This window comes from Heteronotia binoei, chromosome 1 (assembly GCF_032191835.1).
Source record: "Heteronotia binoei isolate CCM8104 ecotype False Entrance Well chromosome 1, APGP_CSIRO_Hbin_v1, whole genome shotgun sequence".
NCBI classification, from domain to species: domain Eukaryota; kingdom Metazoa; phylum Chordata; class Lepidosauria; order Squamata; family Gekkonidae; genus Heteronotia; species Heteronotia binoei.
The window spans coordinates 150,179,462-150,203,667 of NC_083223.1; the positions used below are offsets into that span (position 1 = coordinate 150,179,462).

Sequence of the window (24,206 nt, forward strand, 5' to 3'; positions counted from 1 at the left end):
CCATGAATTCTAATAGGAAACAAGATAAGTCTCTTCTGTTTATGTTTTGAGCAATTCTGGAACACTGGCCACATTTGTTGTTGTTGTTCTTAAAGCCAACATTCCCTCATTTAACAACAAATATTTCTCTGAGGTTTCCTGGCTAATAAAGAATCGGCCACTCTCTCCAGTGTAGAAAGAGAGTCGAATCTGCGCAAAGGGAAAGATAAGATAGATTTACTTTTAACAAATCTAGTTTGGCAACACAGTTAATTAGTAACACAAGCTCATTTCCTTGGGATTGTAGATTTTTTCCTGATCTGTCAACTGGTTGCTCTGGAATTATATTTGTCTGTTTCACCAAGCCAGCCAAGACTTCTATCTGCCCCTGTACTCATAGTTACATATTTGGAACACGTATAGCCATGGCTCAGGCAGGAATGCGTGAATTTCTTAAAAAGGCATTGGCAGAAAAGGAAGAAATCAGTCCTTCAGATCGGCTGTTTTTCCATAATGGAGAGATGTATCCTGCCATGATTTGTTGCCCACAAACACTGAAAATTCTTGACACCTTTGAAACCAGGAGTGATGATGTGATTTTAGTGGGATACCCCAAAACTGGTGAGTAGCTTTGCCTTTTAAAGAATACTTTTTTCTCTGTGTTTGCATGAGTGGGCACATATGTGAAAATTCATTTTTCATTCATATAAAAGTTCCAATAAATTACTAGAGCGGGGGGGGGGGGGGACCCTTTAATTGTGACAGGCTGAATGAACTCTCTTTAAGACCACAGCTGCATAAATATAAGGAATAAATATAAGGGGAGGAGAAGTCCATTCTGTATATTTCAGAACTATGCAGATCATAAAAGGAGGGTTACTTACTTTGATTTAAAATACAAGCATTGCAATCAGATGCAAAGTAAAGTCATAGTCTAATGTCATACCTGACCTGGTAACATTCACTTTGGACTACCATAATGCAATCCATGTGGGGTTTCTCTGGAAGACTATTCAGATGCTTCAGCCAGTTGTTGTTGTTCAGTCGCACAGTCGAGTCTGACTCTTTGCGACCCCATGGACAAAGTCACGCCAGGCCCTCCTGTCTTCCACCATCCTCCTAAGTCTGCTCAAATTCGAGTTTGTTACAGCCGTAACACTGTCCAGCCATCTCATCTTTTGCCGTCCCCTTCTTCTTTTGCCTTCTGTCTTTCCTAGCATCAGGATCTTCTCCAGGGAGTGCTCCCTTCCCATTTGGTAGCCAAAGTATTTGAGCTTCAGCTTCAGTATCTGATCTTCCAGGGAACAGTCTAGACTGATTTCCCTTAGGACTTACTGATTTGATCTTCTTGCAGTCCAAGGAACTCTCAAGAGTCTTCTCCAGCACCACATCTCAAAAGCATGTATTCTTCTGCACTCAGCCTTCCTTATGGTCCAGCTCTCACAGCCAGACTTTACTTCAGCCAGTGCAGACTATTATATTATCAATAATGAAGTAGCCAGGGTTCTAATTTTAGCCCACTGCAATGATTACTTGCCACTGATTCTGTGTCATCTGCACTGGCTTTTGGTCTGCTGCTGAGCCCAATTCAAGAAGCTGTTTGATCTATAATTCTGCTTTAGGTTTCCCAAATCCTGACCACATATGAAAGCCCACTACAGCATTATAATATACATAATTGCTGATTTGGCCTAAGCATGTGGATCGAAAAGATCTGCACAGAGGGGGCCATTTGGGAACTAGATGGTTCTGCAAATCTGGGGCATTTACCGACTACTCGAGGGAACAAAGGACAAAATACTGCATCTGCTATGAGCTTGGGTCGGTTAGTGAAGGAATAAGCATCTTTCACATATATAGAACACTATGGCTGTATGCAAGAGCCCCGTGGCGCAGAGTGGTAAAGCTGCAGTACTGCTGATGACCTGAGTTCGATCCTGTCGGAAGCTGGGTTCAGATAGCTGGCTCAAGGTTGACTCAGCCTTCCATCCTTCTGAGGTCAGTAAAATGAGTACCCAGCTTGCTGGGGGGAAAGTGTAGATGACTGGGGAAGGCAATGGCAAACCACCCCGTAAAAAGTCTGCTGTGAAAACTTTGTGAAAGCAACGTCACCCCAGAGTTGGAAACAACTGGTGCTTGCACAAGGGACTACCTTTACCTTTATGGCTATAACACAGTTCATACAATGGATTTGATTGCTTCTGAGGAGGTGCCATTTTGCCCTGAAGGCCTGGCTGGGTGCCCCTGCCCCTCTGTCTACGCAGTGAGCAGATTTATGCTTGCCTGTGGAAACTAATGGACCAAGTTGGTTTCCAGAAATTTCTGCAAAATCTAATGCCCTCTCGAGATGCATTAGAGGTGCATTAGAGGTGCTGATAGAGGACTAGAGTTCCCATTTCTCTAAAGCCATTGATGAAATCATTCCCAGACATCCTCTCTGCTCCAAACTTAAATCATCTCCCCTTTAGATCTTAGGGGGATGAAACAGGAGCTCAGATGACTAGAGTGGGCTTGGCAGTGTACTCGTGATGAAGCTGCAAGAACATGTTATAGGATGTTTATGAAATCCTATGAGATGGTGATGAATGCTTCAAAGAAAGAATTTTATGCACCCTCCATTGTATCTGCTAGCTCTCAATTGTTTAAGTTAATTAGGTCTCTCATGCTTCTTAATCACAACCCCAAACACTAGGAATCTGGCTATTAGCTGTGAGGTTTTTGTGAGCTTTTTGCGGTTAAAGTCTTGTTGCACCACCACAGTCTCCTAGCCAATCTTGATACAGTAAATGAACTGTTGGCCCCATGGCTGCCTTTGGATTCTGTATTTGATAGCTTTAGCTGACTCTCCCAGGCTGATGCTGACAGGATTCCGGGAGCTGTTAGGCTGAACGCATGCCTCTTAGATCCCGTGTCCCTCATGGCTGGTTAGGGCCTGTGGTGAGGGAATATGGGGCCTTCTGGTGGACATTATCAATCTGTCCCTGGATTATGTGGTCTATGCAGAGGGATTGAAAGAGGCTGTGATTGTACCATTATTAAAGAAACCAACATTAGATCCTATAGATCCTTCAAGTTACCACTCAGTCTCCAATCTCTCATTTCTGGGTAAAGTAATTGAGAGAGTGGTGGCAGAACAGCTTCAGAATTTCCTGGAAGGTACGTTAGCACTGGATCCATTCCAGTCTGGTTTCCACCCTGGTCATGGGATAGAGACAGCTTTGGTAGTCCTCACAGACAATCTCCACAGGCTGTTGGATCAAGGCGGGTTGGCATTGCTGTTATTGCTCAATCATAAAGCAGCATTCAATATGGCTGATCACAATCTTTTGAACCCCTGCCTCACTTATGTAGGAGTTTATGGGATCATCTTGAAGTAGCTTACTTTATTTCTCCAAGGTTGGGGACAGAGGGTGGTGTTAGGAGGGGTGATGTCAACTATGTATTCACTAGTTTGTGGGTTTCCTCAGGGGCCAATCCTCTCCCTGAAGTTATTTAACATCTACATGCATCCCCTCACCCAGTCAGTGTGTTTTGGGCTGAGGTGTCACCAGTATGCTGATGATACCCAGCTATATCTGTTGAGGGTGGCTGGCCAGATGCCACTTCAGCAAACCTGGCTGAGGGGTTGGAGGCCATGGTGGGATGATTAAAACAGAGCTGGCCGAGACTGAATTCTACTAAGATGGAGGTTCTGTGGCTGAATGGGGGGATTCAGATTTGGGATGTTGACTCCTGGCTCTTGACAGTGCACTCTTAAGACTAGCACCAACTGTCAGGAGCTGGGTGTAATCCTGGATGCCTCCTTATCAATGGAGACCCAGATCACAAACGCTGCCAGACTGGCATTCTTCCAGCTACATCAGGTCAAGTAACTGGTCCCTACCTGTCTTGTCCAGACCTAGCCTCAATAGCCCATGCAATGGTTATCTCCAGATTAGACTACTGTAACTTGCTTTATGTAGGACCAATGTTGAGACTGACCCAGAAACTCCAACTGGTCCAGAATGCAGTGGTGCAGGTCCTCACTGGGATCCCATAAATGGCACACATTCAACCCATGCTATGCGAGCTGAACTGGCTTCCAGGGGAGTACTGGATCAGGTTTAAGGTGTTGGTGATAATCTTTAAGGCCTTTAATGGTCCAGGACCCATGTACCTTTGGGACCTCCTCTCCTGGTCTTCCCAAAGAGAACATTACACTTGCAGATAAGAACTTGCTGGTGGTCCTCAGCCCAAAAGATATCTGGCAGTCCTCAACTAGGACCAGGACATTTTCTGCCCTTCCTGTAACCTTGTAAAACTCTCTGCCAAATAACATCTGGAACCTGCAGGAACTAATGCAATTCCATAGGGCCTACAAGGCAGAGATGTTTTGCTGGGTGTTTGGTTGAGGGCAGGAATGGTTTCCCATCAGTCGAGTGCTCCTGTCTTCCTGCCTCTCCCCTCCCCCCCCCCGCATGGGGCAGTGGCTTCATTAGAGGCCTTAACATCATCTGGTTGGTCTTATAGTGTTTTATTGGATTTTACTGTTTTTTATTGTTAACTTATATATACATATTTGTATCATTGTATACTGCCCTGAGCCTGGTTCCCAGGGAAAGGTGGTCTAAAAACTGAACCTAATAAATAACACACTCCATCTACAGTGAAGATACATCTGACAGTTTCAAATGCAACTAAGTCTTCCAAACTAAAGATATACTTAATTACAATTTTTTTGAAGTCTCCTGCTGATAATCATCCAGTGCATCAGGTCACCATTATAATGGTGGTCATCCCATATGCATACCATTAGAACTCTCAGATAACATGATGTGAACCTTACTTTTGAGTCTGCTATGGCTACATGTGTGAAGAATCACATTTTTGTGTTTTCTCCATTGTTTCAGGTACTAATTGGGTTGGACAGATTTTAGTTGAGTTGGAAGCTGCATCTGGAAAATATGATGATGAAGAAAGGAAAAATAGGAGTATGTGGCAAAGAGAAAGTGAATTATCACTATTTCCATATCTTGAATTTGGAGATCCAGGAAAATTTGAGGTCAGTAATTGAAGAAATATACTACAACTTCTTTCACCATCCATAAGGAAGAGCAAGTAGATTTATACAGTCGGTACACTATGGGCGTTTTCCCACAGAGCTTACCGCGGAGCGACATCCCTCTTCACCGCGCAGCGTCTACACGGATTTCCCACCAACTGCTCCGCAGAACCAGGAAGTGCCGGACCTTTTGCATCACAGATGTAAACCGCTAAAAACCAGTTTACGTTAGCGACGCAAAAGCCGCGGCTCTTCCTGGTTATGTGGAGCAGTTGGTGGGAAATCCGCGCAGACGCTGCATGGTGAAGAGGGATGTCGCTCCACGGTAAGCTCTGTGGGAAAATGCCATATGTTCTTCCAATTTCTTAATGCTGCCCTTCCCTATGATAGGGATCACTGTTTTACATGGTTGAATCCACCTATGCAATCCTGTTTATAGCTGTAGCAAAGATAACTATGCTCTAAGTCTGAAATGGTACTGGGATTTTACTCATAATGTCAATGCAACAAACTGTTATTTTGATACCATCTTAGTTCAGGTTCCAAGAATTTGTGAAGATTGCTTTGTTTAGGAAAGCTTTTAAACCGATATAGCGAATTTGATTTTTCATGCTCTACTTTACAAAATTTTCCTTGTTTTAATGTAACTTTAAACAATTTTTACAGTTTTCTTTTTTTAACAGCAATTAGATTTTATATACATTTCACATATATATCAAATGTCATCATATATCAGACACTTCATTTCATATTTATAATTCTGTTATGGAAACAGAAATACAACATATCCATTAAAGATCTTTATACCTTAAATTACTTCAGTGCTACAATCTCTATTGGGTTGTCACATTTATTTACAAATGATTGTAAAGTTTCTATCAGGTATAAAACCTTCTTTAAGATAGAAGATAACTTGTTCCCAATTGTATTCAAAATCCTTGGTTTATTGTTCCAGATCCTTGTCATTACAAAAGGGGTTACTCAATGTTTTATCCATTATGCAGAAATGCCACAATTTTTCGTACCATTGCTCTTTTGTCGGAGCTGATTGAGCTTTCCAATTTTTGGCAATAACTAATCTGGCCACTGCAAACATACTTGACGTTAAATTTTTCTTCTCTTTTTTGGGAGACATTTCAGGCCAAATATCTAATACTAACATTTAGTCGTAGGTATCTTAACAATTTCCTTCACTATTTTATATACTTCCCCAAAAAAACTTTGACTATGTGGACATGACCACCACATATGGAATGCTGTTCCTAATGAGTCACATTTCTTCCAGCAATTTGGGCTGGGTGTCTCAATAATTTTATACAATCTGTCCAGAGTTAAATACCAGTTAGATGTTGTCTTATAATATTGAAATTTTATTGTTGCAATTTTGAATGTATTTGAAGGTGAAATCCAAGCTTTAGTTCACACTATCTCAATTGTTTTCATCATAATTTGTTTTTGCCATATATGTTTGAGGTTCAGGATACAAATTTTTTATTATTATTTTATAAATAATACTATATGCTTCCTATGTAACTTTGAACAATTTTTAACACCGAGATTTAAACATTTTTAGATGATATATTGGCTACTTTGTGACTAAGAAGTATTTTAATTGATGGCAGTTTGTGAACCACACTGGGAATCTACAGAAACTGGGCTATAAATAATTTAATTAATAAATAAAAATATTATTAATAAAAAAGATGCTTACTTTTCTATTTTGTGACATTTTAAAGAGGATGAAGCAACTACCTTCCAGAAGAGTGATAAAAACACATCTTGCTCCTCAAAGACTACCCAAATCAATTTTTCAAAAGAAGGCAAAGGTAAGTACTCTATTTAATATTTCATTCATGTGTGGAGAAACTATGAGGCACCCTCAGAAGGACAACAAATGGCAAATGATGTCACAAGGAATCTTGGAGAGAGAGAACACACTGCCGCTCTTTGGCACCAAAACCTGAAGGAAAGCCTTTATGTGAAAGACCCCTCAGATTGTTCGGCTTTCAGTTCTATCACAGGGATGATCTACCAGCCAAGGAAGAATTCTGAGAAGCCATTTGAGAAGCAGGCCTCATTTTGGGCAGGAGCTCAAAGAAGTGGAGCTCCGGAACCTCTAAATTTTTTTGTGCTCTTTCTTTCTTAACCCCCCATACTTGCTTCTTTGCTCTATGCTTCAAACCCCCTGTGCGAATTTTGCTGAACTCTAAGATTTGACAGATTCCCCCCCCCCCCACAAAAAAATGGAAAAATAACCAAAACATATAAAACAGACAAATGGAAATCTTCATCTTGCCACTGTGGTCACATAGGAGAAAGTAGTTCAAAAAGTAGGATGGAAGAAAGGTTTTATTGTGACAATTATAATTCAAGAAGCATTTTAAGGTAGATGCTGAATTGATATAATTTAGTACACCTTCTGGTGATGTCAGGGGTATGTGGCATATGCAAATGAATTATGCAAATGAGTTGTGCTAGTGAGCTCTGGCACTTCTTTTTCTATGAAATGACCCCTGCTGAGAAGAATGGAAGAACAAAAGCGCAGCACTGTGATGAACTGGCCCCCAAATTAATGTTTAAAAATCCTGCTGTCTGATTGGCTGTTCACTGGAACACATTTCTACATGTTTGTGTTTTATAGATACTGGTTTTGTTTCGGAATCCAAAGGACACAGCTGTTTCTTACTTACATTTTGCAAATAGCATGAACTTGTTTCCAACCCAAAAAAACTGGGATGAATTCTTTTCAGACTTCATCAGCGGAAAAGGTATGTTTGTTTCTTCTTTTAGCCTTTCCAATGCATTCTAGGATAGATGGAACAGGAGTAAAGAACAAAAAGGGTTTCATTCTTCTTTACTACGTGATTTCATAGAATGTCTACTGCAATTTGCAATTAGTTTATAAAGAAAGTTAAAGAAAACCTGGCAGAATTGTTTGATGTCCTAATGTAAAGCCAGTTTTGGCTATCCCTAGTAGCTTAATAGCTCCAACTAAATGTACATCATGGTGACTGTGTTCAGTGGTCCTATAACACATAATTTCTTGTCACATGAAGATAAGGAAACCCATAGCATAATACCATTATGGCACTGTGACACACCTTGCCCAGTCACACAGAATGCATACCACCTTCTACTAGAAGAAGAAGAAGAAGAAGAAGAAGAAGAAGAAGAAGAAGAAGAAGAAGAAGAAGAAGAAGAAGAAGAAGAAGAAGAAGAAGATATTGGATTTATATCCCGCCCTCCACTCCGAAGAGTCTCAGAGCGGCTCACAATCTCCTTTACCTTCCTCCCCCACAACAGACACCCTGTGAGGTGGGTGGGGCTGGAGAGGGCTCTCACAGCAGCTGCCCTTTCAAGGACAACTTCTGCCAGAGCTATGGCTGACCCAAGGCCATGCCAGCAGGTGCAAGTGGAGGAGTGGGGAATCAAACCCGGCTCTCCCAGATAAGAGTCCGCACACTTAACCACTACACCAAACTGGCTCTACTAGGGTTGCCAGGTCTGATTCAGGAAATATATGGGGACTTTGAGGGTGGAACCAGGAGATTTTGGGGGTAGAGCCAGAAGCAAGGTAGTGACAAGCACTATTGAGTACCCAGTGGGCATTCATGCCCCCCTTCTGATACTCTGAAATGGGGGGGAGGGCCTCCAAACCAGTGTTGGCATATCTGCTGGTATGCTCTGGATTTATGAGGCTTAATAATATACAGCACACTGACTTGTGCTATTTACATTTATTTACAAATATACAAGTTTATAGTTGTTCTGGTATACACTTCGCCAGACACCACGTTTGAGAGCAGAGAATACACTGTACAGGCTCTTCCCAGTTATATACATATTGATATACACAAGTACCAATCAGCACACAGTGCTGAGTCATCCTGCATAGGCACAAGTACTCTGGACAGAACCGGTATGAACCTGCAAAGGGAAGCTGTCAGGAATTGTCACAGATCATGAATTGTCATTTGCATTAGACTCCAGCCTGAAGTCTTACTAGCAAGCATATGCTGACAGCCAGAGGATCCTCTGGTCCCAACTGGGGATTTGGTAAATACAGAGGATACTCAGTGAGAATATGGCAACAAAATACAAAAAACCCAGAGATTGATGGCATTGAATGTGTGGGTCTGAAGTGGGATGTAGGAGAGGGTTTGGCGATCTGGCTGGTGTACTGATCGTCTAACGCACCACCCAGCGCCTTATAGCTCCTGATGAAGGCTGCAACAGGCTGGACATTGGAACACCAAGGCTTTTAATCCTGGGTGATTTCAACGGCCATGCTGATGACACAAACTCCAATCGGGCGATGGACCTAGTGTCATCCATGGCTACACTAGGACTCTCTCAATTTGTAGCTACACCCATACATCAGGCCGGGCACATGCTAAATTTGATCTTTGTGTCGGGGGTTACAGTGACCCAAATTACTGCTGATGCAGTGCCATGGTCGGACCACTATGTCCTGAAGGCCCGTATGGATGTACCACCCCAAACCCGTTTAGGCGACGAGCGTATTTTAGCTCACCCAAGGAACCTAATGGACCCGATACGGTTCCAGAGGGAACTTTGGGATCCCTGGCTCCCTGGCGACTCGCTCGATGACATGGTTGAGCTATGGCAAAATCGGCTCACCATGGCCATTGATGAGATCGCTCCTCAGTGCCCTCTGTGCCCCCGCTCAAAGATGGCACCGTGGTACAACACGGATTTGCGATTGATGAAACAGAGGCTCAGACGACTGGAGAGGCAATGGTGGCGGACTCACGATGAAGCAACCAGAACATCTTATAGAGAGTATATGAGATCCTATGAGATGGCAGTGAAAGCCACAAAGAAAGTTTACTTTGCGGCCAATATTGCATCTGCGAATTCACACCCGGCACAATTATTTAGTATTATTCGGACTCTTACAACTTTGCCACAAGACAGACCAAATCATAGGGAATTGGAGGTAGGCTGTGAGGCCTTTGCAACATTTCGCAGATGAAGTCTCGTTGCTCCGCCATGACTTCCCTGCCACAATTGAAACAGTAAGTGAATTCAAGGCTCCGTGCCTGTTTTCGAGATCAGCTCTAGACAGTTTTACAACACTCAGCTTGGAGGAAGTTGACAGAATCCTCGCAACTGTATGCCCAACAACATGTGATTTGGACCCTTGCCCATCCTGGCTGATTAAAGCATGCCGGATGTAGCTCCAAAATCCTGTACGGGATATTGTAAATAGGTCCCTCTCAGATGGGCTTTTTCCAGAGCCTCTCAAAGATGCGATAGTCCATCCCCTCTTGAAAAAACCAACAATAGATCCGGCCGAATTGGCATACTATCGGCCGGTCTCAAATTTACCCTTTTGGGGTAAAATTATCAAGAGGGCAGTAGTGTTACAGTTGCAGAGTTTTCTGGAGGACGCTTCTGTCCTAGACTCACACCAGTCCGGCTTTTGCCCGGGCCATGGGGCAGAGACAGTGCTGGTCACCTTAGTGGATGATCTCCAGCGACAACTGGATTGAGGCGGGTCAGCAGTACTGTTGTTGTTGGACCTGTCAGCAGTGTTCAGCATGGTCGACCACCGGCTGCTGGTTCACTGCCTCACTGACGTAAGGATTCAAGGGTTGGCCTTGCAATGGCTTTCCTCTTTCCTCTGTGGTCAGGGACAAAGGGTGGCGATCGAGGGACTATCGTCCCAGAGGCATCCGCTTAATTGTGGGGCGGTGCTTTCCCCAATGCTGTTTAATATCTATATGCGCCCCCTTACCCAGATTGTCCAGAGAGTTGGACTGGGTTGCCATCAGTACGCTGATGACACCCAGCTCTATCTGCTGGTGGATGGCCGGCCTGCCTCTGCCCCAGAAAATCTGGCCCTAGCGCTACAAGCCATGGCGGGATGGCTCAGGTTGAATCATCTGAAGCTGAATCCAATGAAGACAGAAGTCCTTTGTCTGAGCAACGGTGGCCTGGGAAGGGAAATCCCTTTACCAGCCTTTGATGGGGTGCCACTGATATCAGCGCCCAAAGTCAAGAGCATGGGGGTGCTACTGGAGCCCACATTGGCTATGGAGGCCCAGATAGCAGCCACTGTGAGATCCGCCTTTTTCCATCTTAGGTGGGCACGACAGTTGGCTCCCTTCCTAGAGCATGGTGACTTAACAACAGTGATTCATGCACCTCGAGACTAGACTACTATAATGCCCTCTACATGGGGCTGCCCATGTCCCGAATCCAGAAGCTGCAGCTGGTGCAGAATGCGGCAGCCAGGCTGCTATTGGGTCTCCCTATGCGGGACCATATACAGCCGGGGCAGCGGAGACTGCTCTGGCTGCCTATAGTATTCTGGATTCGCTACAAGGTGCTGGTTATTACCTTTAAAGCCATATATGGCCAAGGACCTGCCTACCTTAGGGACTGTCTCTCCCCATATATTCCTCAGAGGGTACTTAGATCTGGATCACAAAACCTATTAGTAATCCCCGGGCCAAGGGAGGCGAGATTGAAGGCTACTAGAGAAAGAGCCTTCTCTATTGCAGCCCCCCACTGGTGGAACCAACTCCCAGACGATGTTAGAACCTTGCGGGACCTTGCCCAGTTCCGCAAGGCCTGCAAAACAACATTATTCTGAATGGCCTTTAACCAGACTACATAGATGCCCAACACCACCGAATGTATGGCATGGAACTTAGCACCAAAACTGTTGGTTTAAAATTGTACTAATAATTTTAAATGATAAACTGTTAATTTTAATTGATATTTAATTGATATTATTGTGATTGTTTTTACTGTTTTATTGTTGATATTACAATGCTGTTAGCTGCCCTGAGCCTGCTTCGGCGGGGAGGGCGGGATATAAATACGAAAAATAAATAAATAAGTAGAGGACAAAGAACGGCGTAATAGTAATTCAAGGCCGTTGAAGTTTCCTTCCCTCTGAATTGCAAGGGGTAATCTTTATCTTTGTACGATGAAGTTGACAGCTGTATTAAATTAGGCTCAGGCAGCCTAATAGGCAGGGTGGAAGCTGGGTGCCCAAGCCCGTGTAGTGGGAACAGAATTAGGAAGAAGAGATAACGTTTTACTTGCAGTCGGCGGCAGGAAGATACTTGCAATTTGTTTTACTTTGTTGTTGAAAACAACCATCCTCAGAAGACAGAGCAAGTGGTAACTATTGGAGAAGTTCCTTGGACTAAATATCCTTGTTGTGCCCTTCTGTTTTCTTTCTTCTCTCTTCTTTTGGTCCTGGAAATTGATTGAATGAACTGTGTATCTTTTGACTCAGGAGTTCCCTTCCTGGTGCAGTAATTATGCCCGTAGCCGGGTGGGAGAACCCCATCTGGGAGTGGCAGTCTCCTTTACATGAGTGGCAGTCTCCTTTACATGAGTAGCACATACACAGTATATTATTAAAGAAATACACATCAATTGCACAATAACATTCACAAGTTGCAGTTCGCTTCCCAAAGTCCCAGTGCACAAAATTTATACAGTCCTAAGTCTTGTACTTGAGATGCAATCTTCAGTTTTGTTGAAATAAATCATGGAGGAAAAAAAAACTTGAACAAGAGACCGGTTTCGGCCACGCTTTCCTCAGTCATTAATCACAAAGCAAATCACTGTGTGCAGCTTCTCCTGATATAAAAGACAAACCAATACAAGACATATTCCAAAATATCCTTATTACAATACAGAATTAACAGTAACAATATGCAAAATCAGACCTCCCCCATACGTTACCTACCAATTTCACAAATGATCATTCACTAATCGGGACCCAGTCCTGTTCTGTTAATTAGCAACGCTTCACATTGAATTCCAAAGCTGGTTGTGTTCCTAAAGACTCATAGTTACTTCCTGTCCTCATACACAATGCTCAAGGCGTTCCCTTCAACTACTTACAGCTGTTGCATCACATTTTTACAATTTAAAGAGACATTTAGGATTACAACAAACTCATAAGACATCCTATCACTATTGTGATAGTATCAAATTCATTCACAAGCCCTCCTACCATAACAGAATTCATTCTAACATTGTTACAAAAATACAGACCAATCTAGACTTGGTGTCATTGTTTTTAGGGCATGTATCCAATAGCTTTCATGCTTTAAAAGATGTTTTTGAATATCAGTTCTAACATAACGGTGTGCCTCAAATTTTTCCAGCACCAGAAATGCAAAATCAGTAAGAGAATGATTAGCCTCAGCAAAATGTTGGCTTAAAGGAACATCACTTTGAAAATTTCTCAGATGTGAGCGATGTTCACAAATCCTAGTCCGGATGATTCCGATTGTGGACCCCACATATAATTTGGAACATACACATTTTATTAAATATACAGTTCTTTTACTCCCACAGGTCATCCAGTTTGTCAGTTTTCCCCTAAAGTGTGGTAAAATTATTTCATTCACCTGCCAAACTAAATTACATACAAAGCAGCCCCCGCAAGGGAAGTGCCCCTTGAGTACTCTCGTTTAATTTTTTGTTTCAGCCTTCATATCAGCCTTAATCAGCATATTTCTAAAATTCTTTGTTTTCCTTAGGCCGATAAAGGGCAGGCTTCCACAGCCTGGTATATCCCGCACTAAATACCAATGTTTTTCTATAATTCTCCTTATCTCATAGGACCTATTATTGAAATTGAAAGGGCACGAATGAAATAATAAGAGACCATCCAGTCTCTTCAAGTTTTTTTTCTTCTCCATGATTTATTTCAACAAAATTGAAGATTGCATCTCAAGTACAAGATTTAGGACTGTATAAATTTTGTGCACTGGAACTTTTGGAAGCGAACTGCAACTTGTGAATGTTATTGTGCAATTGAAGTGTATTTCTTTAATAATATAGTGTGTATGTGCTACTCGTTTTTTTGTATTTTTTCCCAACTGGAGATTGGCAACTCTGCCTTCTACAACCTCTCTTAGGGTTGTCAGGTCTGATTCAAGAAATATCTGGAGACCTTGGGGTGGAGCCTGGAGCAAAGTTGTGACAAGCACGATTGAACTCAGAAGAGAGTTCGGGCCATCACATTTAAAGGGACTGTGCACCTTTTAACTGCTTTCCCTTCATTAGAAATAATGGAGGATGAGGGCACCTTCTTTGGGGGCTCAAAGAATTGGACCCTCTAATCCAATCTTTTTGAAAATTAGGGGGTGTTTTAAGGAGAGGCACAAGATGCATCTACCTCAAAAAACTGCCCCCTCAGAGCTCCTGATACCCATGGATTGATTCTCCATTATACCCTATGGGAACTGTTCTTCATATGGTATAATAGAGTGCCCAGCAGACATTTCCCTTCTTCCACTTTCTGATTACACTGAAGCAGGGGGAGGGCCTCCAAACCAGAGGATCCCCTGTTCCCAACTGGGGCTGGCAACCCTAACCTCTCTTCTTCAGGTTATAGTTTATTGAGTAGGTCAGGACATCATCCTCACCACCCTTCTTGTCTCTTTTAAAATCTACAGAAAGTTATGACCATCTCAAACCTCAGGACCTCTTTCTCACTCCCAGAGACATCCACAGACAGGGTATCCTAGCCCTCCTTTATAACCAGTCCTTACACAGAGCTTTTGGGGGCTGGGGCTCAAACACCATTCCATTCTGCCACCTTTCATTCATATCCTATAATATATGTCTGTAGACTGAGATATTAACATATGTGTGTGTGCGCGTGCACTTCTTCCCCTTAGACATGCAGCCCATGGAGTTAATCAAAACAAAAAAACTTTTATTTATAAGAACAAAACACTGAGGAATGTTCACTTCCATTGAACTTTTGCACTGAGGTCCTAAACCTACGTGGCACAGAGTGTTAAATCTGTAGTACTGCAGTCCTAAGCTCTGCTCACGACCTGAGTTTGATCCCCAGTGGAAGCTGGGTTTTCAGGTAGCCGGCTCGAGGTTGACTCAGCCTTCCATCCTTCCGAGGTTGGTAAAATGGGTACCCAGCTTGCTGGGCGGAAAGTGTAGATGACTGGGGAAGGCAATGGCAAACCACCCCGTAAAAAGTCTGCCGTGAAAATGTTGTGAAAGCAACATCACCCCAGAGTCGGAAATGACTGGTGCTTGCACAGGGGACCTTTCCTTTCCTAAACCTACAACCGGGATCCTTAGGTTACAAACGTACTATTTTTAGCTTGTTCCAAACAGCACTTCTATACAGTTCCCCTAAGTCAGAAAACCTTTTCTTCTTCAGCCCTTAAACTGTCAGTTTCTCAGCTACTAACCTCTGACTGTCATTTCTCAATAGATGCTTTTCAGGTCTCCTCTCAACATTCCATCCATTGTAACTGGGTGCTCTTAGAGAGAGGTGGAACCTGTCCTGCCCATCACAGTCACATTACATGTTTGAGATGTGATTTTGAATGCTGGCTCACCTACGAAGTGTTTTTTTTTTAAAAAAAAAGTGGGTTCAAAGTTTAAACACTGGGATTCTAATCCTCAGTTCATAGCTAGCTTTTGGTTTGTTGTGATTCCTGAATGTCAAAATCCTAGCTGGTTTTTTAGCATCACTCCTGTCAGCTTCATGCAGACAGAGCCAGTGTCACAGAGCAGAAGAAAAATGTGTCTGCTCTAACTTCATACAGCTGCTAATACACTTCCTTAGGACATTCCCTTTTTCTCCTCTGACATTTCTCCACTCACCTCCTCCCTTTAAGAGACAGTATGAAAAAACCATCAAAAGAATTCCAATTGACTCAAAAGAAACTCATCTCTTTAAATGGAATGTGTAGGGGAGATTTTCACATCTCTTCTATGGGTTCTGATGTGTGGTCTTTGGTTGACCATGCAAAATTTACACAAGAAGTATGATTTATAAATTTCCTTTTAGGTGTTGTCATTGCCACATTATATGTGAAATTGCTCTAAGATTTTGTGCATGCAGGACTTGGCTTTCAACACTAAGGTCTCACACTGGAAAGTTCGTTAAGATTTTATCAAAATCCTTAACTTACTGGAGTTTTGTTACAAAAATGTTTTCTGCTGTTTTCCTTTTAGTACCCTGGGGTCTTTATTTTGACCATATTATTGAATGGAACAAGTATCTGGATGACAAAAATGTCATGTTTATTACCTATGAAGAAATAAAAGAGGTATTTTTTTACTTCTGACACAGCATGTTAATTAAATACTATCCAGGAAATGCTGCTAATAGTTTTTAAATCAGGATTTCTGCTTGATAATTCTTCAGTCTATCAGAAATATTTTCAGAAATAAAATTCAGCCTCTAGATGTATTAGTTTAGCTGTTCTGTCTTAATTTGTGTAATCATCATCAGTTATTAATAAATACTAAACAATTTCAGCCTGTTAACTATTAGTATGCCTTTGTGAACTGTATGATACTCAATTTATATGCGAGTTCACATCTGAAATGATAAGATATAACTGTTCTTAATGCAACATTGCTTTAATTTTACAATACAAATAAGCAAATAATACAAATGAAGGTGATCTGGAGACTTTAAAGGTTTCTGTGAGAGCTACTTCATGCAAAAGCAATGCACTTGTTTGTTTTCCCTTATTCAGAATGCAGCTCTGGGAATGAAAAAAATGGCCGACTTCTTTGATTTTTCTGTGAGTGAACAAGAGATTCAGTCCATCGTAGAGAAAACCAGTTTCAAAGCAATGAAAGATAGATCTTCAGAAACCTATGGAGAAATGGGCAAGAATCTTTTCCGTAAAGGTAAATTCTTATATATTTGTTTGGATTGGTAAAGGCCCTTTTCACTATTCAGTGAAATGCAACTCTAAGCAAATGTCCTGGGTTTTGAAAGTACTGTCCTTTGGCATAATCAGTTTGGAAGAAGGTAGCACCCGTGGTCCTGTAGCCTATGTACTGGAAGTAGGGTTTTGTTGCAAAATCTGGCCCAGCTATAGTTCCTGAGAACTAGGCCACCAACATGAAATGAGGTTGAGCCACCATGCTGTCCAGGAAGTGATATCAGCCAACAGAGGGTCCACATCAGAAGAAACTAGTTTGCATGAGCATTCCTTCCTGAGCATTCCATGGGTGACCTCAAAGTAGCTGTTTTACTGCAGAGGAAATTCAAGAACAGAATGGAGAGAGAAATTGCTGAATTACAAATTATTATGAAACCTGGGACAAACACCTCCCCAGGACTGAACAGAGATATTGGTTTTTTATCTCATTACATATGCTAAACCAACTCTCAATGAGTATAGCTATACATCCACAGTATTTCAATGTATTTCTCTTTTAGAACAGTGTATCAGAATAATGTTGGGTTTTTTTTGCTTTTTTATTGATATACTCAAATAAGGGATATGGACTTTTTATCTCATTACATATACTAACCCACCTCCCATTATATTTTAAGGTACCATTTTTTCTAATGGCAAACTAGAATGTATTTCTCTTTTAGAACAGTGTATCAGAATATTTTGGGTTTTTTGTATTGACATACTCAAATAGGGATATTGGCTGTTTGTCTTATTATATAAGCTAACCACTCTTCCACTATATTTTAATGTATTCTTTTTTTCTAATGGCAAACTATAATGATGTTATAACCTCTTGAGATACTAATGCCCTCCATTTAAACCTACAATTAAGAAGCCAGAATGACACCCAGATTTATGGCCATTCACACCCATGACATGTCTTTTTATCACCCTCCACTGTTGTTACAGCCCAGTTAACAATACTAACAAACAAACACAGACCCCAATTTGTGATTCTTTTAATTTGCTAAAAACATTCCCATGACTCTACATGCCAACTCACTGCCCACTTTCTCTATATTTAAAGATGGCTTTAAATATATTAAAGATTCCAATTTTGTCTGATGACGTCTGCTTAGAGCATACGAAAGCTTACATTCCGAATAAAACTTAGTTGGTCTTATAGGTGCAACTTGTCTACAGCAATAAATTAGTCACTTCAAGCAAACACAGGAGCTTTTAAAAAGTATTTCCTCTCCCTTTTTTCTCAGTACAAAATGACCAGCCCATGTGCTCCCCAATCTATCAAGGTTACAGACAGCAAACCAGCTATATTCACTCCTCCCAACATACAAGTTAAGTAGTTGCACCGCTTTACCCAAGAACCAGTATTCCCAAAGCTCTATACATTGTACATTGTTACAGCAGTATAACAGCATACAATATTTGTACCAAATTGCCTGAATCCTCAGTTTTCATTAAAAAAAAAAAGTCTGTCGTTTTTTCCATTCCAGAGATATGTCTTTTTCTTTATATCTCCACAATGGAAGAAATTGGAGACTTACTTTTTAAAAATGAAAGCTGGGAATTCAGGTAACCCAATCCACATATTGCTATATTGTTATATTGCCTTTTATATTTTATAATGGTAGTTCAGATAGACCAGTTTTCCATCAGAAGGGTGTGTTGCCTTATATTGCATGGCACATATAAAGCAAGATCCATTCAAAAGAGCAAACAAAGCAAGGAAGAGACATTTCTCTCTTCCACTGTAATAGTTATCATTCTTTACATTTGCAGGTATAGTGGGTGACTGGAAGAATATCTTCTCTGAAGACCAAAATGAAGAAATGGATAGAAAATTTAAAGAGAGTGTAGCAAGAACAAAGCTTGGAATGATTTTAAAGTATGATGTATACTGTAAGTGCTGAGTACTACAATGTTATAGATTTCTTATGGCACGAAGAGTAATAGATTGATTTGAATCAATCAGAATATTTTTTTCTATTTTTAAAACATCTGCTATTTCTTAAGATTGCTTTAACCATCAGCAATAAATAAACTTGAACCAGTTTTGTTGAGTACATTTCATTCAAGTACTTCACCTCATTTTATATTTCTGGATTTATGTCGAACAATGTTGCAAATATTAATAAAGTGTTCTACTTATACATAGGCTGATTACAGACTGGCACTTTGGGCTGACTCAGAGACGCCTCTGAAGTCAGCCCAAAAAATCCCTGCACACGCAAACATCTGCCGGGCGTCCCCAGCCTGCACTTACCCCGTCCTTCAGGCTGCTCCACCTGTCTCAAATAGCTACCACTTTGAACATGATAGCAAATATTTGAGCCGGCTGTCAGTCGTTGGATTGCCGTCTGGAGGGGGAAGGATGCACAGGAGGTGGTTTGGCAGTCTGGAGCTGTCAAGCCGCCTCAAGCTGTTCCGTTTTTTTCCCAATGAAACTAAGCAGAGCGCTGGTGCACTCATGTGCACCAGCGCTTCCCCCCCAATTAAAAATAAAGGAAGCCAGCTTCCCGTGCAGCGGCGCCCAGCCACCTCACAGATTGGATGCCGGCAGCATGCAGGTGAGTGTGGGGAGGCACCGAAATGGCTTTTTTTGAACCACCCCAATTCGAGCCACTTCCCTGCTGCCCCAAAACGCCCATCTGGTATCAGCCATAGGGTCTCTACCTTCCTCCTCTCTCTCTCTCATATTTTATTTCTTATAAATGAAAATATCAAATATTGATGGGGGAGGGAGGAGATACACACCAAACTCATTGTTCACCCAGGGTTCTAACACCCCTTGAGCTGGTCCTGACTACATGTTAACTTTGCCCATGTCTATTTTGCTTTTTTAAAATGGTGTCACTGTTGTGCATATGTAAGTGCAATGCCCCTAGGGCACAAAAACCAAGGGGAATGCAATATTCCCCAAAACTAACTTTATACATCAGGATGAAAGTTAAGTATACAAACACACAGTCCCTTCATCAAACAAACTATGGAAAAAGTAACTTCAGAGATATAGTAAATTAGACAAAAAAACCTTAAAACACCAAGAAATCCCCTTTAAGCAGCTGAGAGGCACAGGGCAAACTGCTCCATGCTGCACAGCTGTTTAAACAAGCTTTCTTAGGCAGCTAGCCCCCAGGGCTGACTACTCAAGAAAGCCCCTTGAAACACCTGAGAGGCAGAGTAAACTGCTCCTGGTGGAGTAATTCGCTCCATGCATCACAGCTGTTTAAAGGGGCTTTTTTCAGCAGCCAGCCCTGGGACTCACTGCCTAAGAAAGCCTCTTTAAACTGTTGAAAAAGCTGGTAATTCAGAGAACCTGATACAAACGTTATGATGTTATAATGATACAAAAATATTCCATTGCCAATTATAAAAATTGTTGGCAGAGTAATTAACACAGAAACTGTGCACAACCTGATTAAATGTAGATAAAGGCTTATTTAGGAACAAACACACTTGATAATAAAGAGGAGATACAGAGATACAGTTCAACCACATCTCTAGTTGAAGGAAAGAGAGAGAGGAAGAGAGGAACTTCTGAGAAGGAAATTGCTCTAAGACAGGAGGGGCCAATGGTAGCTCTCCAGATGTTTTTTGCCTACAACTCCCATCAGCTGTATCATGTGCCATTGACCATGCTGGCTGGGGCTGATGGGAGTTGTAAGCAAAAAAAATCTAGAGAGCTACCGTTGGCCACCCCTGCTGTAAGAGTAGCAATCTGGAAACACAAGGGCAGAAGAGAAAGTATCCTTTCTGTCTTTTTGCTGCCTGCTTCAGGGTAGGCTTGTCAATCCCCAGGTCCCACTGGGGGATCTCCTGGTTTGGCAGGCTCTTTCCCACCCCTAGTTAGCCAGCTGGCAGGGGGAAGCCCCACCCCAACAGCCTCCATGTGCCTTCAAACCTTGGAAGGCTTAAGAAGACGCTGGGGACAGCTTAATTCTAGAAAGGTGTGTATGCCTTTAAATCTTTGAGCCAGGCTGAATGGGGGCAGGGCAGGCCTGCAGAACAACGCTCTAGTTGAAAGGGAAGGGAAGGAGCCCAGAACCTCTGTTTGTTTTACAGTCACCTAAGAAGCCATTTGCAGATTAAAATAGTGACCTCTGGTTCCCCTGTGTTAGTCTGATGAACTGGGTTGAGTATAGAGCTGCTGGGTTGAGCATAGAGCTACCCATGCTGAGTAAATTGCCCCAGTGAGACCACAAAGTATGTGCTTCCAAACTGGGTTTATTTTGGCTGCTGTATGCATCTCTCTCTCTCTCTCTCTCTCTTTGAGTGTGTGTGTGTGAGAGAGAGAGAGAGGAAGTGGAAGAGCAGTCAGCTGCTGGGGTATGACAAAATGAAGACTGTATTCAGGGGAACTGCCCTGCTATATTTTTTACTTATTTATTTTAGGGAATGGGAAAGTCTTCTGGCTCCACTTCAAAAGTCTCCCACCCCCAAAGTCCCCAGGTATTTTCTGAGTTAGATTTGGCAACCCTACTTCATAGTCTTATTCTTTTCTTTGTTTACCAGACATTACTTTTTTCCAACAAAAAAGGGGAGAGTGGGATATAAATCCAATAAAACAAACAAATAAATAAAAGAACAGTGGTTCAGGAAAAGAAATGGCTGCCAAGGGGAGGGAAAGTGGCTGCTATTTGGGCAGGACTAGGAAAATCAATTTTTTCCAGGGCTTGTTGCAATCTTCAGTTACTTAGTGTCCTGAAGAGGTTTTGGCTACAAAATCTTTATTTTTTATCAGGGCTTTTTTTGTAGGAAAAGCCCAACAGGAACTCACTTGCATATTAGACTGCACCCTCTGACACCAAGCCAGCCAGAACTGCTTTCCTGTACATTCCTGCTCAAAAAACCCCCCTGCTTTTAATACGTTTAGTCAGGAAATTATTTAAGCTATCAGTGGTCTGTTTTATAGTCTGTTTCTTAAGCTGGGCTGAGTTTTTAATGCTGATTTAAATTTAATTTTCATGTTTTAATTATTTCATAAGATGTCCTGGGCAGGTTGATAGCATATATTTTTTTCTAAATAAATAAATAAAAGCCAGAGTGATCCCACAGGGGTCTGAATTTAATCAGGACAGGACTTTGAGGAAATGATGTAAGAACTCCATATTTTAGTACACAAAGGAATGGTTGCAGCAGCTTATGAGGAACTCATAAACCAAGCAACCTGATCCTAAGTTTATGGAACAAATTCATGAACTGCCATGTCTTTTTGCAACATCTTACAGTGTTACCAGGTCTGTGTTGGAAAATACCTGGAGACATTGGGGGTGGATCTAGGAGAGAGTGAGGTTTAAGGAGGGGCCTCAGCATGGTAGAATGCCATAGAGTCCACCCTTCAAAGCAGCCATTTTCTCCAGGGGAGCTAATCTCTGCCAGCTGGTTGTAAAAATGGTTGTAAAAATGGGAGATCTCTAGGCCCCACCTGGAGGCTTAGCAACCACAGAATTTAAACACCATATACTTCAGTTATATTAGTGTGTTAAATATATTTCTCTCTCTTTCAGTACATGCTTAGACAATCATACATAATCACATTCAAGATGTTACAATCCCAGAAATCTTGGTACACAGTTTGAACGCGTCTTCAATACCAGAAGTCTATAAGCAACTCTAGACCTAAACTACCAGCATTACTCTTAGACTTGTGCATCAGAAATCTTTGAGCAGTGGTTCCAAATTCAATGCAGATGATTTGAAGAAGGGAGAGACCCTCTTTAAACATGCTACGATAAAACCCGGGAGGTGTGTCATCACCAGTCTACAAAATAACGCTGAGAAATCACCACTGAAATTGACTAGAGTTGCTTATGGACTGTCGGTATTGAAGACGCGTTCAAACTGCATACCATGATTTCTGGGATTGTAACGTCTTGAATATGATTATGTATGATTGTCTAAACATGTACTGAGAGAGAAACAAATATATTTAACATGTTAATATAACTGAAGTATATGGTGTTTAAATTTTGTGGTTGCTCAACCTGTACACCAGGGTGGCCAACGGTAGCTCTCCAGATGTTTTTTTGCCTACAACTCCCATCAGCCCCAGTCATTGGCCATGCTGGCTGGGGCTGATGGGAGTTGTAGGCAAAAAAACACCTGGAGAGCTAGTGCTGGCCACCCCTGCTGTACATCATTGTTTCTTGTTTTTTGCCCACCTGGAGGCTGGCAACCCTAAATGATGATGAAAGAAAATGCTCCACTTTTTTGTAGTCATAGCAGCAATTCTACCATAGATGTGAATTATTATATATTTCTGTACTTTGAAGGGAGGATTATAGCACTCTATCCAATACATCCTGCCCAGGAACACATTTTAGATCTGGACTATACATTCAGGGGCTGGTCACACATAATTCTTAACTATGGCTTGATCTTATGCATGTGCGGGTTGGGCTCACGCACTCTTTTTTTCCTGATTCTTCTTTCCTCCTCTCCTTGCATGCTTTCATTCCCTCCCACAATTGCTCCTTTATAGCACTGAACTGGTAAACTATGGCTCAAATTTGTTTTCTGAGGTGGCATTGGAAACCACCAATCAAACCATAATGTTCAGGTCAGGAAACTATAGTTTTTCATGAAAGGAAAAAACTGAGGACAGAATCAGAATAAAAGGTGAGGAAGTGATAAGAAAGCTTGCTTATGTAATCCATGGTTTGGTCTTCCATGCAGGGTTGCTAACTCCAATTCTGGAAATTTTTGGAGAGCCTAGGGAACTAAACGTTTTGAGAAGGGAGGAAGCTCAGCAGGGATGTGATGCCATAGGGTCCATCCTCCAAAGCTGCCTTTTTCTTCAGGGGAATTCTGTAGTCTTTGATCTCTATAGTCTGGACATAGAGTCTTCAGATCCCTGTTGGGGGCATGGGATCTCCCACTACTGGGTAAGAACCTCAGCCACCACTCAGGTGGCTGACAGAGGGGCTTACTTTAAATGGGGAAGGCCTAACATTGCATTTCACCCATGCTGTCAGCAGCAAAAAGAGCTCTAGGCTAGCATTGTCAGCAACATGGTAATGTCACTTCTGGCATACACATGACTGACAATGCAGCAATACCCTATGGCACTAATAGCAGAGTGTCTCCACATCACTTGCAGCATGGCTGAAATGCTAGAGTAGGTCTCCCCTGCTAAAAGTAAGTCCCCCCATTCCCTTGCCAGTTGCTAAAGTAGGGTTGCCAGGTATGTCTAAGGAAATATCTGGGGACTTTGAAGGTGGAGCCTGAATACTTTCTCATTCCAAATAAATAAATACAGCAGTGCAGTTCCCCTGAATACAGTCTTCATTTTCTCCTCTTTTTTTGCCTTCAAAGGGTCCCCCTTCCACTAAATGAAAGTGAACATACACTAACAAAGCAGCCAAAATAAACAGTTTGCAAGCCCAAATTTTTGTACTCTTGCTTTTAAAAAAGTTTTATTGATTTAAACTACAAAAAAAGCATTGCAAAAGATACATAAAAAAGAGGGGGAAAGAGCCTTGACAGAA

General features: G+C 41.9%; 1 protein-coding gene across 1 annotated transcript; it reads left to right on the forward strand.

The window, feature by feature from the left end:
* Positions 1–259: 259 nt before the first annotated feature.
* Positions 260–18,771, forward strand: LOC132574179 (sulfotransferase 6B1-like). The gene is made up of 7 exons (XM_060242429.1): positions 260–600; positions 4,869–5,020; positions 6,757–6,846; positions 7,662–7,788; positions 16,013–16,107; positions 16,543–16,699; positions 18,499–18,771. Exons 1-7 carry the CDS (start codon positions 405–407, stop codon positions 18,627–18,629), a joined length of 948 nt encoding a protein of 315 aa, XP_060098412.1. The 5' UTR covers positions 260–404; the 3' UTR covers positions 18,630–18,771.
* The last annotated feature ends 5,435 nt before the right edge of the window (positions 18,772–24,206 follow it).